General features: G+C 38.6%; 1 protein-coding gene across 2 annotated transcripts; it reads right to left on the minus strand.

Annotated features, from left to right (window-relative positions):
• Positions 1-361: 361 nt before the first annotated feature.
• pfn2a (profilin 2a) lies at positions 362-10,771 on the minus strand. 2 transcript variants are annotated; one of them, XM_061796672.1, is made up of 4 exons: positions 10,390-10,771; positions 5,362-5,554; positions 3,280-3,397; positions 362-3,026 (listed from the first exon to the last, which is right to left on the minus strand). In XM_061796672.1, exons 1-3 carry the CDS (start codon positions 10,519-10,521, stop codon positions 3,300-3,302), a joined length of 423 nt encoding a protein of 140 aa, XP_061652656.1. In that variant the 5' UTR covers positions 10,522-10,771; the 3' UTR covers positions 362-3,026; positions 3,280-3,299. The 2 variants fall into 2 exon arrangements, with proteins under 2 accessions (XP_061652656.1, XP_061652655.1); XM_061796671.1 differs by lacking the exon at positions 3,280-3,397 and having other exon boundaries at positions 10,390-10,765.
• Positions 10,772-14,604: the final 3,833 nt, after the last annotated feature.

Here is a 14,604-nt window from a genome sequence, read left to right on the forward strand (position 1 = left end):
CCATTATTAGATTACAAAAATTGGGGACTACCCTATTATTGTTAACACAAACAGTATTACAATTTATTATCCACAATTATAAAAATTAGAAAATGGTCAGATTACAATATCTTTTTTCAGCATCACAAAAGACACAAACACATTTTTTTCTCTCTCGTTTAATTCTGTACATAGTCCATAAAGTCCGGAGATAACTGATGCCAAAATGTCCCTTCGGAAAGTGCCGTTAAAAGTTATATCTTGCCAGGGCAGCATGTAAAAATCCAACTAGTAGCAACACATGAGGTTGATTTTTATGGCACTGAATACACAATTCTCTGAAATTTATCACAAGACAACTTACAAATGTTCTTATTCCAACCAACACCACTTTCAATTAGTGTACACAGCATTTATTTTATTTTTTTTTAGCTATAATACTTCTAAGTACCATACGATGACAATTTGTGAATACATCTTGGATGACTAAAGCACAATGCAAATAACGACAAGATGTCAGAAGCAGACACCCTTGGTTTACAGTCAATATGCATTCATGTAGATTCAGTAGTTAATGAAGTTAGTCAAAAAATGAAAAACAAATACAATTAGTGTTGACAAATTTATAGTGTCGAAGTCTTGTATATAAAAAAAAAAGGGAGCAGTTACGGTTTTACCACTTTCTGAAGCCGTCAAGTTTTTTTTTACTTTTTAAATTACAGTCAACGGGTGATGCCAACAATCATCTATCAGAATGGCGGTGAACATCCTTGTACATCAATGATTGGTCCAAGGGGGGAACAAATGGGGAAGGAGGACGAGGAAGGAAGAGGTGCTAATTAACAGCCAATTGGACAAATTGCAGGAGCTGATTGATAAATGTGAGCTGTCACAGAGGTGGAATGACCACAAACTCCAGAATGTACGGAAAACTGTTTAGAGCATTTATTCCATATCCTTGATATCCAGCTTAAGGTCCATGTACTAGAACACTTTGCCCTCACAAGAAAGACAATTAATTGCACTGGTAGAACAACTGGTAGAACACAACAATTCTTACTTCTAAAAAATTTCTCCACAACTAGTGCCACTTTTGGCCTACTAGTATGAATTTAAACTGTTTATCGAGGATATTGAATAAATGCTCAAATGGTAAGCCGTTCGAGCAATTTTAAGGTCCATGTACTAGTGCTTTTTGTCCTCACTAGGACATCTTTGACATTAAGAGTAGGACAACTATATGTTACTTTTCAAAGTGAGGCAGAACTGTGCACTAGTTTACCACTGCATGATACTGGTGACAAAATTAAGCAATTCACTAGTAGTACTTGTAATGTGCAGTTTTCAACGACTGCAGTTTTGCCTCTCTAGTAACATGTACTTGTCCAATTAGTATGCTAAAGTTGTCCTACGAGTGAGGACAAAGAGCATACTACAGGTGGATCTCTAATTATAAAACGCATTTCTGGAGTTAAATTCAAAAACTCATACACTCATTCCACAGAGTACACTATAGTTTTTGTTATTTTAGAACCGGTCAAAAATTTTTATATGGAAATGAGGTTTGAATTGGCCTTCTGAAAAGTATTTTGTGTTGACTGAATTGGTATAATTTCTGGGTTTCACTTTTGGAATCGCAATGATCTCTCCCACAGTATTCAAATTTATTGAGAGATGCACCTGTAGTACATGGACCTTAAACTTGATAAAGGATATTGATATCCTTAACTAGTAATATTAGTAAGACAATTCATTTTGACACTCCTGCACACTAGTAGGACAACATGTGACGAGTGAGGTAAAACTACTAGTGGGCATTATGGTGCTACTAGTAGGGTCTAGTAGTAACTACTACAGAAGTTAACTAATCAGGTTTATTACATACTTGGTCAAAAGTGGCACTAGTAGTGGAAAAACATTACTAGTAAATGTCATTCTAAGAGTGCGCTGAATTGTCTTATTAGTACAGTACATTAAGATGGTTATCAAGGATATTGTTTAAATGCTCAGTTTGCCAAAATGTACTAGTAGTGGGCAGATGTCAACTAGTGCAGTTTTGTCTCTCCACAAACAGTTGTCCTACTAGTATACTAAAGTTGTCCTACATGTGAGGAGAAAGAGCATACGAGTACATGGACCTCACACTGGATTTCAAATAAATGCCAAACAGCTTGTCATAAAGCCAATTAAGCATTTATTCACAACGCAGTAGTTTTTTCATAATTCCGCGCACTAGTAGCCTGAAAAGCCATTTGAGCATTTATTACCCTACTATGAGGACAAAGAGCGTACTAGTGCAGGAGCTTCAGGTGGATATTAAGGCTAGAGTAATTGCTCAAAATGGTTTCTGTATGAATGTGTTAAAGTATCACAACGCAGTCCTTACACTATAACAAGAAACCAACGACGCATCTTTAAAAGACCACATCCAGGTACAACACAAAAAGCATGTGATGGTAGGATTATTTAAAAAAATAACTTTATAAAAGGAGGCGGGTGGGGGTGAGAGTGGCAAATTTATCCACAGATACAAGATTTTGTTTGCGTAAGCTGTTTTATTGGAGGCAGGTATTTTGGCTGGGAATATGGGTGAAGGGCCTGGAGAACCATAATAAAAGCAGATATGCATGCAACAATGCAGACATGCTGATGAATGGGTTGGGGGGGGTGCCTTTTTTCAATTAGCTACTAGCGAAGCAGGTGTCATTCAAGGCAAATTCATTTTTATTACACTTTGTGGTTATTTTTTTGTACACTCCTTTGGTATATAAACATTTAAACAATTTCATGATCATGCCATTACTGTAGTGTTGGGGGGAAAAAAAATTCAAACACATTGTGATGAAGGGGGGGGGGCTGTGTATCAAAGAGAAGGGGATGAAAGAAACATTTGCCCTTTAATCCTAGAAGTATGTGGTGAGCTGTTAGGTTGACGGATGGTGAGGTTGCTTAAAATCCAACCTTCCTCAGGTAATCCGCCATTTCATGTGCTTTCTTGTTAAGCTTTCCACCATGGACGGCCTCCTTTCCCATGAGTATAACCAATACTGGGGCACATTTGGGTGGGGGGGGGGGGTAGGGGGGGGGGGGGGGGGGGGGTGGAGAGGGGGGGGGGAAATGCAGAGAGAAAATGAACAAACCTGAACTGTCCCCACCCCCACATAATGGAGGGGGAGGTCCAGATGTCAGGATCTTACCACTCTTCAATGCTATATAGGTTTCCATGACATTTGACAGCTTGCAGGAGAAATCTTAACAGCAATATTTATTTTCTCTTCTTTATGTCCCTCAAATTTTTACCTAAATGATCCTGGGAAACATTAAAAGCCTGAATCCCTCAAGTATTTTGCCATTGAGTAAGCCTTCTTATTCAATCCGCCTCCATGGACCCCTTCCTTTCCCATTACAAGAACCAAAACTGAAAGAGAAGAGATAGAAAGGGGGGGGGGGGTTGTTAAGGAAAAAGGTGAGAAATCCCATCAGTAGTTATCTGGCGTAATTGCGAGTTATTACTAGGCCCAAGCCTGTTAGTTTACAAGCTAGCGCTGATTTTTCCAGCCACCAGTCTATATATTTAACTTGAACTTTTATTTATGTAACATGTAGGGATGTGAAGGCGTTACCAACCATTTTTCAGGTCGTAGTAGTGGTATTTGACTGACAGTTAGCAGGACGCTTCAGCACATTCAGTGGAACAGCGTTTGAGAGTGCATACAATGGCTTGATTTTTCACCACTTTGAAGCCTCATTCTATAGTGCCAATTTTATTAATCATTCAAATTTGGCAGGGTTGTTAACAATTCTACTCTGGGATGAGTAAAATTCTGAAGACATTTTCACTTTACAGGGACTTTGTGACAACAAACTGTCACTGTAATCATGTCAAAAAAAAAAAAAAAAAAAAAAAAAAAAAAAAAAAAAACATCAAACTAGTTGTCAGTTCAACCAAACTTCTGCTCAAACAAACTGTTTCAGAAGGCAAAAAGGTCTTTCATATCTAATCACAAATCTAACAGACGCCGTGTTAGATTTGTGATTGACAGTCAGTTGGCAGGAGTATTGTACATGGTAGCGCCCAAGTCTCCTTTGGCTTAAGATAGTATTGCCAAACTAGGACTACACTCTGCATCAAAACCAGTCGAATCTCTAACAGCAGCTCAGCAGAACATCGCTAAACCTATTTACGACCGCCAGTTTGTTGTCACTACGTAGATCCAGCAGTTTCGGGACCCTCGGCCTAAGAAGCAGCGGCTTCAGCACAAGCTGACCCAGGAGTGTCAATTCCTGATTGATTGATTGATTCAATTCCTGCGCATTGCTGTGCAGTCAAATATTCATTGATTTACACTGGACAGCACTATGACAGTAATGCTTTACAATCATCAGAACGGTTTATGTTAATGTACAGGTACTACACTATGTCTATCTGCATGCTTAGCTATAAGTTGTTTATAGTACTGTATTTTCAAGTAATGTTTTAAGACCTTTCAGAATTTGAGTTTTTTTGGGATCATAGTAGTTTAAACTATTAATATAGGCAATTATCACTCCTAGGGGAGAGTCAATTTGTAGAAATTTGTCATTCACGGTAAGGCTCGAACCCTGTCTGAATAACGGGACTCCACTTTATCTGTATTGAGACAGAATATGAATAAATTTGACGTGAACCTTTGGTAAAAACAAAACAAAATCTCAGCACATTTTCGAGTCTTTCTGCCATGTTCTTGATCTAATTTTCAGCCAAAGATCCACTCACAAGACAAAAACTCACTAACTAAAATTTTGGCTAGGATATGAATCATTCTGGTTTTAACCGCTTAACCTAACAAAGCCAGGCATTTTAACAAGGTGTATCCCCCTAATTGAGGAATCTAAAGAGCATAATCAATAAATAAAACAACTATGAGGAATCTAAAGAGCATAATCAATAAAACACTAAGTGTTAGGACTTCAGTCTTGATGCAGTTTATTTAGATTTTTGATACTGCAATGGTAAACTGAGGAGAAGAAAAAGGCTGAAACGGGAAACAGTTTGGTTCTGTTGTTCCCATAAAAGACTTGGCTGTAGACTGAAAAAGTTGATACGAGGGAAAGGCTGAAACACCTCAGACATGAAAAGACCAAAAAGAGGAAATGATGAGAGACAAACCTTACATGAGATTTAATGAGGCAATGGCACAGATCTCAGAATTCCACCCAAAAACTTAAATGTTGCTACTTTGACCTGTCCTACAATACAGCAAACTGATCATTTCTGAAGAGGTATCATACTAATATTTATGTTGGATCTATCTGCAGAATGCATTTCCTTAATTAAACAAACCATGCACTTTTGAGGAGCACACCTACTTCTGATAAGCCTACTCTAAACCTCATATTTACCTTGTCCGGCTCGTCCCACAGAGATGTTGTATGTAGGTTCTCCTCCTTGGCTCTTTGTCCTCATGTCCATTGTCCAGTCACCATCATCTTGCAGACTGTCTCTGAGCAATGAACACTTCTTTGAGCCCAGGGTGAGACCAGAGGTGTAAAAGGTCTCTCTGTCTTTGCCTACCAGCACATCAATTTCTTGGGACTGAAAAACAAAAACCACAACTATAGAAACGGCATTGCGGCAATTTAAGAGAGTGAATTACATCAACAATGAATGCTGCGCATTATTTGATTAAGATCATTGCTTTTAATTTCATTATTTTGCAGACCATCTGCTCATTCCGATTGTGACCTGAACAATACAATCACATTTCCCTGCAAATCTAGAACACAATTTAAAATAATTATTTGCAGTTAAATGGGTGAGATTTATTGGTAGATTACTCACTTTTTTTTAAATTCTACTCCGGCAAAGAAATTATACTTTATTTAATTGGGCTTAACTTACGTTTTACTTTAACAGATATTTTTCACATTTTTACTTTAAGTAATTCTGCCTTTTCTTTGTATCGTTTTCATTGTGGATAATGCAATTGTGAAATTCCCTCAGGTGTGCAAAAAAGTATCTACAGGGTGGGCCAGAGTTGATGACTCACTTGATTATAGCTACATTTGTTAAAGTGAACTCCGATTGCAATTACATGTTTTGTATATATGATCTCTTTCAACTTGAGTAACATAAGATACAACTTTCGATAATCATTTCCAGATTTATATATTTTTACAAATCGTAATTTCAACATAGGCCGCCATTATTATTTTTTGTCGCAGTGCATTCTGAGTAGTGACGTCAAATGGGGATGTGCCCGACGCCCAGAGTTTTTTTGCACTAGCCACAGTAGCAGCCCCTCGCAGCGATGAACGCTGTTCAGTCATTTCAGTTCGAGCCAGAGTGTGATCAGGGAAATGAGGAGAGGTGTGAATAAACTCATTTTCAGTGGTGCATTTGTAGCTACTGCTTGCCAATGTCGACTGAGAAAGAGTATCTGCTGTAAAGAGCTCTGTTTCATTTCTGTACTTGTTCGTTTTGCCCGATTTTATAAATGTATTCAGTGATAACTGAGTAAAGTTACATGCATACCTATTTTACCATTTTTCACTCCTAACTCAGTGTCCGGTGGCGATGGTTTGTTTACAACAGCTGGCTCTGCTAAAGTGAGCTGTTCAAGGTAAGTGGCCAGCACCTCTTGTGTTTCTAGTCTTTTTGCTCGGCTTTCGCTTGTCACACGCGGCCATTTAGGCTCCTTGTGAGCAAAGATAGTCGGCACGGCATTGAACTTAAGCCGTCGTTTATACCCAGACACACTGGTGAGCTCTCTCATGAGCTGGGGCTATCAAAGGCTTCGAACAACCGCGGATATATCGGAAGCTCAACTCTTCCGGCCACATCCTCCCACCGTTTCCTCAACTTTATCTTTTTGGGAAAGCCATGAATGCTTACTTCCTTTTTTGCATTCCGTCCTGATTGGAAATTGCATCCCAAAGCGGTGCAGTATGGTATTTTTAACTATTTTCACAGAGGATACAAGTTGTTCGCAAGTGGCTAGCTTAGCTCCACAGAGAGCAGCAACGTAACAATTTTACAACAGCCATTCTACCTCATCATTCCCAGAATTCTTTGCGCACGCTAAACATAGCGACGACAGTGTATGAAATTATGGTCTAACAAAAATCGTTGAACTTATAGGAATAATTTACAAATATAAACCACTGCATTTCAGTAGTAGAGGTCAGTAGTTGTAAAAATAAAATGTGTCATTTCAAATCGTAGTTTACTTTAACACAAAATCTTAGTGACCATAATGCTATATACACAAATTAATGAACTAAATACAGTACAAACTAATCTGATATATATAATTAATTCATAAATAACTGAAACGTCATGATAACTAGGCTTTACACAATCAGGATTTTTGGGGCCGATCACAGAGTTTAAAAAAAACAATAACTGATCAGATCACAAGATGGAGCAATGTGTCTATTTAAATGACATTTAGTGTATATACTTGTGTACTGTATACTGAGTATTCTCTATTCAGGTCATGTATTCTAATCAGGAGGGTCAAACCAACATTACAACATGACAGAAATAATTGGTGCTAACTTACTGTAATTACTTTGTAATTAAATTACTTCACACCCACCAAAACTTTAGAGCAACAAGGCTAAAAATAAACTAGCTTTTGGATTAAAATATGCTATACACGATCGTGACGTGAATAAAAGACAGGATGTGGTGGTATCGGAATACAAGATTGTATTGCAGTAGTCTGACATAGTGCAATCGTGAAAGACCAAATTTGTCTTTTAGTCTGATCCACGCATTACATGTCTGTCCCACACTGCCGCCCTGTTTTTTGTTTTTGTTTAGTAAACCTCATTGGTGGTCGGATATTTACAGTACTACGTCAAAAGAAGGCTAAAATAAACTAGCTTTTGGATTCAAATACACTGTATACGATGGTGACATGGAGTAATTATCTTTTGTGGACCCCATCAAGGACATCATTGATCAGATCGGCGAATGATTAAAGCCGATCAGCATAAAATGCTAATTATCAGGCGATACCAATCAGATCGGTGTAAAGTCTAATAACTTGTGTTTTCGTGGAGAAGTTTTTAATGTTCTTTGTTCAAACAGCTCTTGGTTGTCCCACTCTTTTGGGGTCCACAATGCTGCTTGTTTCATCAAATAATTTATTGATCCAAGCAAGTCTCATGTTAGTGCTAGTGGCCCACAAGTTGGCATCAATTACTTGGCAAACTTCAGTGACAACATCCATTTTAGCAAAATAGCTTTTTCTCCATGCTTAGCAAAGAAAATGCAAATTATATCTTAATTATTAAAAGGGATGTTAAGCTTAAGAAATTCAAAAATGGAGAATGCAATTTCTGTATTAATTGCATGGGACTGCTGAAGAGCTGACGCTGAACTGAAATCCTGTGGAATTGTTGAAATAGGTCCAAAAAAAAAAAAAGTGGAGGTAAATTTGTAAAATCTCAAATTTAGAAATTTTGTGAAATTCTGGGAATTGTGATAGTTCAAGTTTATGTCCTGAATGAGCTGAACAGTTTGAAGTTGTAAATGTGAAAGGAGGAAGTAAATGTGTAGAATAACTGCATTCATTTGCGAATGTTATGAAAATGTGGGATGTGAAAAATAGTTCAAGATGGCCTTAATGACTTGCACAGTCTGAAATTGGAATGTGAATGATTTTTTTGTTTTTTTCCTCTTAACTGTCTCATTCACTTGACATGTCAAGTTTATTTTTACAGCCCTTAATCACTAAAGAGTCTCAAAGGACTTTACAAGACCCGCTAACAAAAGATCGGCGGCACCCCCAAATGTGTTTTTGTGTGGGGTAAAACTGGGAATCTTTGGAACAGGTACAATACTTCCCTCAATATACTGTATTTTGTTAATATTTGAATCAGTTGAGAAATGAGAATTTTGTGAAATATGGGAACGTGATAAATAATTCTCTAAATGTTCTGAATGACTAACATTTTTAAGTGGAAATGGTTTGAATGGGTCAATGAATGTGGAAAGATGAGGTAAAATATGTAAGATTTCTCTTAGTGTAGGAATTTTAAATGTGAAAATGTGGGAATTTTGGGACCATCCTAAATAGTTCCCGGCATGTCCTGATGTAGCTCAATATTTTGACATTGGAATGGTTTGAATCATAAAAATACTGAGGGAGAAGGTAAACGTGTAAAAATCGCTCTAAGATTTTATTGTGAAAATTTGGGGAACGTGATAATTCCCAAGATCCCTTGAATGAGCTGAATATTTTGAAGTTGGAATGGTTTCAATCGATCGAAAAATGTGGTAGGAGGAAATTAATGCGTAAAAGATCTCTTAATTTGGATATTTCCAATGTGAAAATGTGGGGTTTTGGGAATGTTCTTGTAGCTCCATGCATCTCCTGAATGAGCTCAACAGTTTGAAGTTGAACTGGAAGTTGAATCAGTCAACTACTGTTGAAGAAAGGAGAACATGCAAACTCTCTCAAATTTGGTAATTTTAGTTTGAAAAGTCTGGAATTGATGAGTTTTCTTGGAATGCGGAAAGGAGTTTCTATGTCTTGAATGAGCTGAGCAAGTTGAACGTGAAAGATGTACTTTTGTTGAATGTCTCATTCACTTGAATGTTTTTTTCCATGTGGGACAATGCAAAATTGTGAGAGAACTGGGAAATTTTGAAACGGAAAATAGTTTCCTACATATCCTGAATTCTGTGAATATTTGACAATTGGAATGCTCTTTGCCATTCACACAGTCACAATAAAATACGCATATTGAGAAATATAACTAAAAAGTAAGTCACATTAGCACATTCAATCTACTACAATATCAATGATGCCACACAATCAAAGCAATGAAGAATGACGAATAGTCCTTTCCACCGATGATTGCAACAATCCCACATCCCGTGCTACATCCAATGCAATCACAATAAAGCGGGTTTAAAATGCATTTATTATCACAGGTTAACTAAAAGTCACCAAGTACACGCTTGTTTTGTCTTTTTTTTTTTTTTTGTAACCACAGGTAACCGGCGGATCGGAGGCTTAACGTTAGCTAATCACCACATTCAGGGCACACAAAGAATTCTCCTTTGACTTCAAAGTCTAACCGCGGCTCCTTGATGGTTTAACAAAAAAACAAAACCGAAATTATCAACGGTTCTCTAAAATAGGCTTTGGCTATGGATAAGATGTTTTGCGTTGGTGTCCACGCCCGTTTTCAATGTGTCTCGTCGTCCACGAGGCGGCTGAATAATCCTGCGGCGTTTCCTCAGCCAGGAAAGGCCAGCGATGCGTTAGCCTAGCATCGCCGATAGCTGGCTAGTCATTTGCATATATAACGGAATTGTTTTTTTCACCCGTCGTTTTTTTGCCAGGAGTGTCCGCCTTGGGTTATGATTCCTTCACATTTATGATTCATTCATTATAATTTATTCATTCTTACCGTGATATTGTTGAAAGTGCCACCGTCATGTGCTGCCCAAACGTATTTGGCGTCCAAATACCCAACAATGGCGCTGTCCTGACAGCTGCCGTCGGCCATCAGGTTTTCCACGTAGTTTTGCCAAGACGACATGTTGAAAAAGACAAAGCGGGGGTGTTACAAAATGGCTAAGAAGAAGGGCGAAAAGAGAGCGAGAGTTTGGGAGCCTCGGATGTAAGCCACCACTACTCGGACGCGCTGGGGCGGCAAAGAAAGCCGAGGGGGCACTAGTGCGGCTGCGGTAGCGGCTGCGGCTGCGGCTAGCTGGGTGTTGTCCGTATTTCAGATCACTCCGCACAATGAGCATCCAACACCACCGGCGCTTTTACGGCAGCAGGCGGCGGAAGAAAGGAACGAAGAAAAGGAAGAAGCAATTATCGGCTCGGCTAGGAGGCAAACTGTCTGAAGGAATGTTGGGGTACACAAAAAGGCTGTTAGGAGGTTTACGACAATGCTCATTTATTGTGTGAATGCGTAAGAATTCACGCCTATGTTATTTTGCAGCCTTTTTTAAAATTCTTAATACTCGACCAATTTCTACTCCTTCCACATTTCTTCAAACCATGCCAACTTTCACCTCGTTGAAGACATCTTGGGGACTAGTTTCTCAAAAAATTCAACTTTTCCCCACAAATTCACACTTCCACGAAAATAATTACCAGTAAAAAAACGAGGACATTTTCCAAAATTTATTTCACAATTTATTCAACCAATTCAAACATCTTGGACTATTGAACTATTAGCTACTACCCTGAACTATTTTTCACATGACCCAAATTCCCAGATTATTTATTCCTCATTTTCACAATAAAATTCCCAAATTAAAAGAGCGTTAACATACTGACCTTATCGATTCACATTTCTTGGCCAGTTCAAACAATTTCAACTTCAAATGTTCAACTCATTCAGACATGTATGGACCTATCTATAACATTGCCCAAATTTTCACAATACAATTCTCAAATTAATAGAGATTTTACACACTTGCCTCTTTCCTTCACATTTATTGACCGATTCAAAAATTCCAATTTCAAAATATTCCGTTAATTCACGACACCCTGGGAATTATTTAACATTCCCCAAATTACCAAATTTTCACACACAAAAAAAACTAATTGAGATGTTTTAGATATTTACCACTTCCTTCCACATTTCTATACTGATTCAAAACATTCCAACTTCAAAATGTTCATCCTGTTCAACACACATATGAAACTATTCATCACATTGCCAAAAATTGCCACACTTTCACAACAAATTCTCAATTTAACATAAACAATTAAGATATAACCTTCTCCTCCACGTTTATGGACTGATTTATCCATCCATCCATCCTTTTTCTGTACCGCTTATCCTCACTAGGGTCGCGGGCGTGCTGGAGCCAATCCCAGCTATCATCGGGCAGGAGGCAGGGTAAAACCCTGAACTGGTTGCCAGCCAATCACAGGGCACATATAAACAAACAACCGTTCGCATTCACATTCACACCTATGGGCAATTTAGAGTCTTCCATTAACCTACCTTTATACCATTCCAAATTCAGAATGTTAACATCATTCAGGACTTCTTGCTTAATCACATTCCCCAAATTCCCACATTTTCCCAATAAAATTTCCAGTTTGAGAGATACTGTATCTTACATATTGACCTCCTCTTTCAACATTTCTTTACCAATTCAATCCATTCCAACTTCAAATTAAGCTCATTCAGGACATACAGTATATGTACAGTGGACCACAGCTGTTCGCGGGGATAGAGACCGGGCCGGACCGCAAATAGCGAAAATCCGCAGATAACTGATCCCCATTATAATCGCATTTTTTAACCCCCACCCCCCCCAAAACAAACAAAAAATGGAATAAGCAGCCAATAAACCAACAAGCGTTTTCAGAGTTCATTCCCCCAAACAAAAGAAAAACAAGTACAAATTTAAAATAAATTTAAAACAAAATTGGAGAAAAATGGGGGGCGGGGGGAAGAAATGGGAAACAAATCAGCAAATAGGTGAATCTGTGGGTGCTGAACCCCGAACATGCAGGGGTCCACTACATCTTTATCACATTCCCCAAACTGACACATTTTCACAATGAAATTCTCAAATTAAATGATACTTTCCATATTGATCTTGTCCTTCTCCATTTCTGGACCGATTCAAACCATTCAACTTCAAACTGTTTAACTCATTCAGGACATCTTCAAATCTCACATTTTGCATTTCAACAATTTAATTAATTCCACAACATTTCAGTTCAGCATCAGCTCCTCCACATTCACATACAGTTTATAGCATTGTCTAGTTAATTATTAGTCATTCAAACAATGAAATTTTTTTTTGTTCATCACACTTAAATCTTTCTGATCATCAAGACAATTTTAACATCTCACAAAGACAACCAAGCCACAATTGTTTTTCACAGCACTATATAATAATTGGGCAGCATTTTACAACTCCACTACACAGAATTGTGCCCCCAAAAATACTTTTAAGAGGATAATTATGCTCAGTTTTGAACACTGTCCAAGAGGTATTCAGTTAATACACAGGTGTCAAACTCAAGGCCCGGAGTCCAGATGCGGCCCGCCACATCATTTTATGTGGCCCAGGAAAGCAAATCAGGTACGTCGTCATCTACTTCATGTTCCTCGCAAAAATGTGCTCCAAAATTGTGAATTGTCTTCACTTTTAATAACGTTCAGAGATTGCAAGCATTTTTTCCTTACAAACCACTTTTTAAAATATATTGAACAGCAGTTGAACACATTGTTTTCCTTGACTTTGTATTTAAAAACTAGTTAACCAATTGTTTGGGGGTTTATACGTATGTAATAATATGATAATAATATGGTTTCACAGTCATAACAGCCCTCAAAGGGAAACCATAACTACAGTGTGGCCCATGACAAAAATTAATTTGCCACATCTGATTTAAAAGTTCACCTACTATTGTGGTAGCAGTTTGCACTATGTTTGTGAAAAACTGGACTACCTAATACCAATACCATGAAGTGTATGGGGAAATATACATAAATGCCAGTCAGTGTAATGCAATGTGGTTAAAGAACCACAATAATTAATATTATTCAACTGGTAGCCATCATCAAAACCGAGCATTATTATTTTTGATGTTTTTTTTTTAAATACACCTTGTGTGTCGTTTTTTTAAAAAAAAATGTATTGTGTGGGTGTAACTCGTGTTGTTGCCAGTGCAAGTGTATAATGGCTTTCAACATTCATTCATTTCCTCTACCGCTTATCCTCACTAGGGTCTCGGGGGTGCTGGAGCCTATCCCAGCTATCTTCGGGCGGGAGGTGGGGTACACCCTGAACCGGTCGGCAGCCAATCGCAGAGCACATGAAACAAACAACCATTCGCACTCACAATCACACCTACGGGCAATTTAGAGTCTCCAATCAACCTATCACGCATCTTTTTGGGATGTGGGAGGAAACCGGAGTGCCCGGAGAAAACCCACCCAGGCACGGGGAGAACATGCACACTCCACACAGGCGGGGCCGGGATTTGAACCCTGGTCCCCAGAACTGCGAGGCGGATGTGCTAACCAGTTGGTCACCGTGCCGGCGGCTTTCAACATTCTTTAGGGAATTTCATCCATCCATTTTCTGAGCCGCTTCTCCTCACTAGGGTCGCGGGCATGCTGGAGCCTATCCCAGCTATCATTGGGCAGGAGGCGGGGTACATCCTGAACTGGTCGGCAGCCAATCGCAGGGCACATACAAACAAACAACAATTTGCACTCACATTCACACCTACAATCTAGAGTCGTCAATTAACCTACCATGCATGTTTTTGGGATGTGGGAGGAAAACGGAGTGCCCGGATAAAACCCACGCAGGCACGGGGAGAACATGCAAACTCCACACAGGCGGGGCCGGGGATTGAACCCCAGTCCTCAGAATTGTGAGGCAGACGCTCTAACCGCGCCGCCTAGGGAATTTCATACACAGATAAATCTACCATTTGGCACTTAACAGCATTAGCAATTCTTCTTGTCATGCCATATGACCCCTTCTGTGACAAATTGAACCATAGTAATAATCTCTTTTTGTTTTTGTCAGATGAAACCAGAAGACTTTTTGTTTTAATTTGGCTGAACATTTCAATTCGTCACTGTTTTTAAGTCTCTGGGTCACATTCTTTGAACTTGTGAGTGCAA

Source organism: Phyllopteryx taeniolatus, chromosome 14 (genome assembly GCF_024500385.1).
Source record: "Phyllopteryx taeniolatus isolate TA_2022b chromosome 14, UOR_Ptae_1.2, whole genome shotgun sequence".
In the NCBI taxonomy this organism is placed as follows: Eukaryota; Metazoa; Chordata; class Actinopteri; order Syngnathiformes; family Syngnathidae; genus Phyllopteryx; species Phyllopteryx taeniolatus.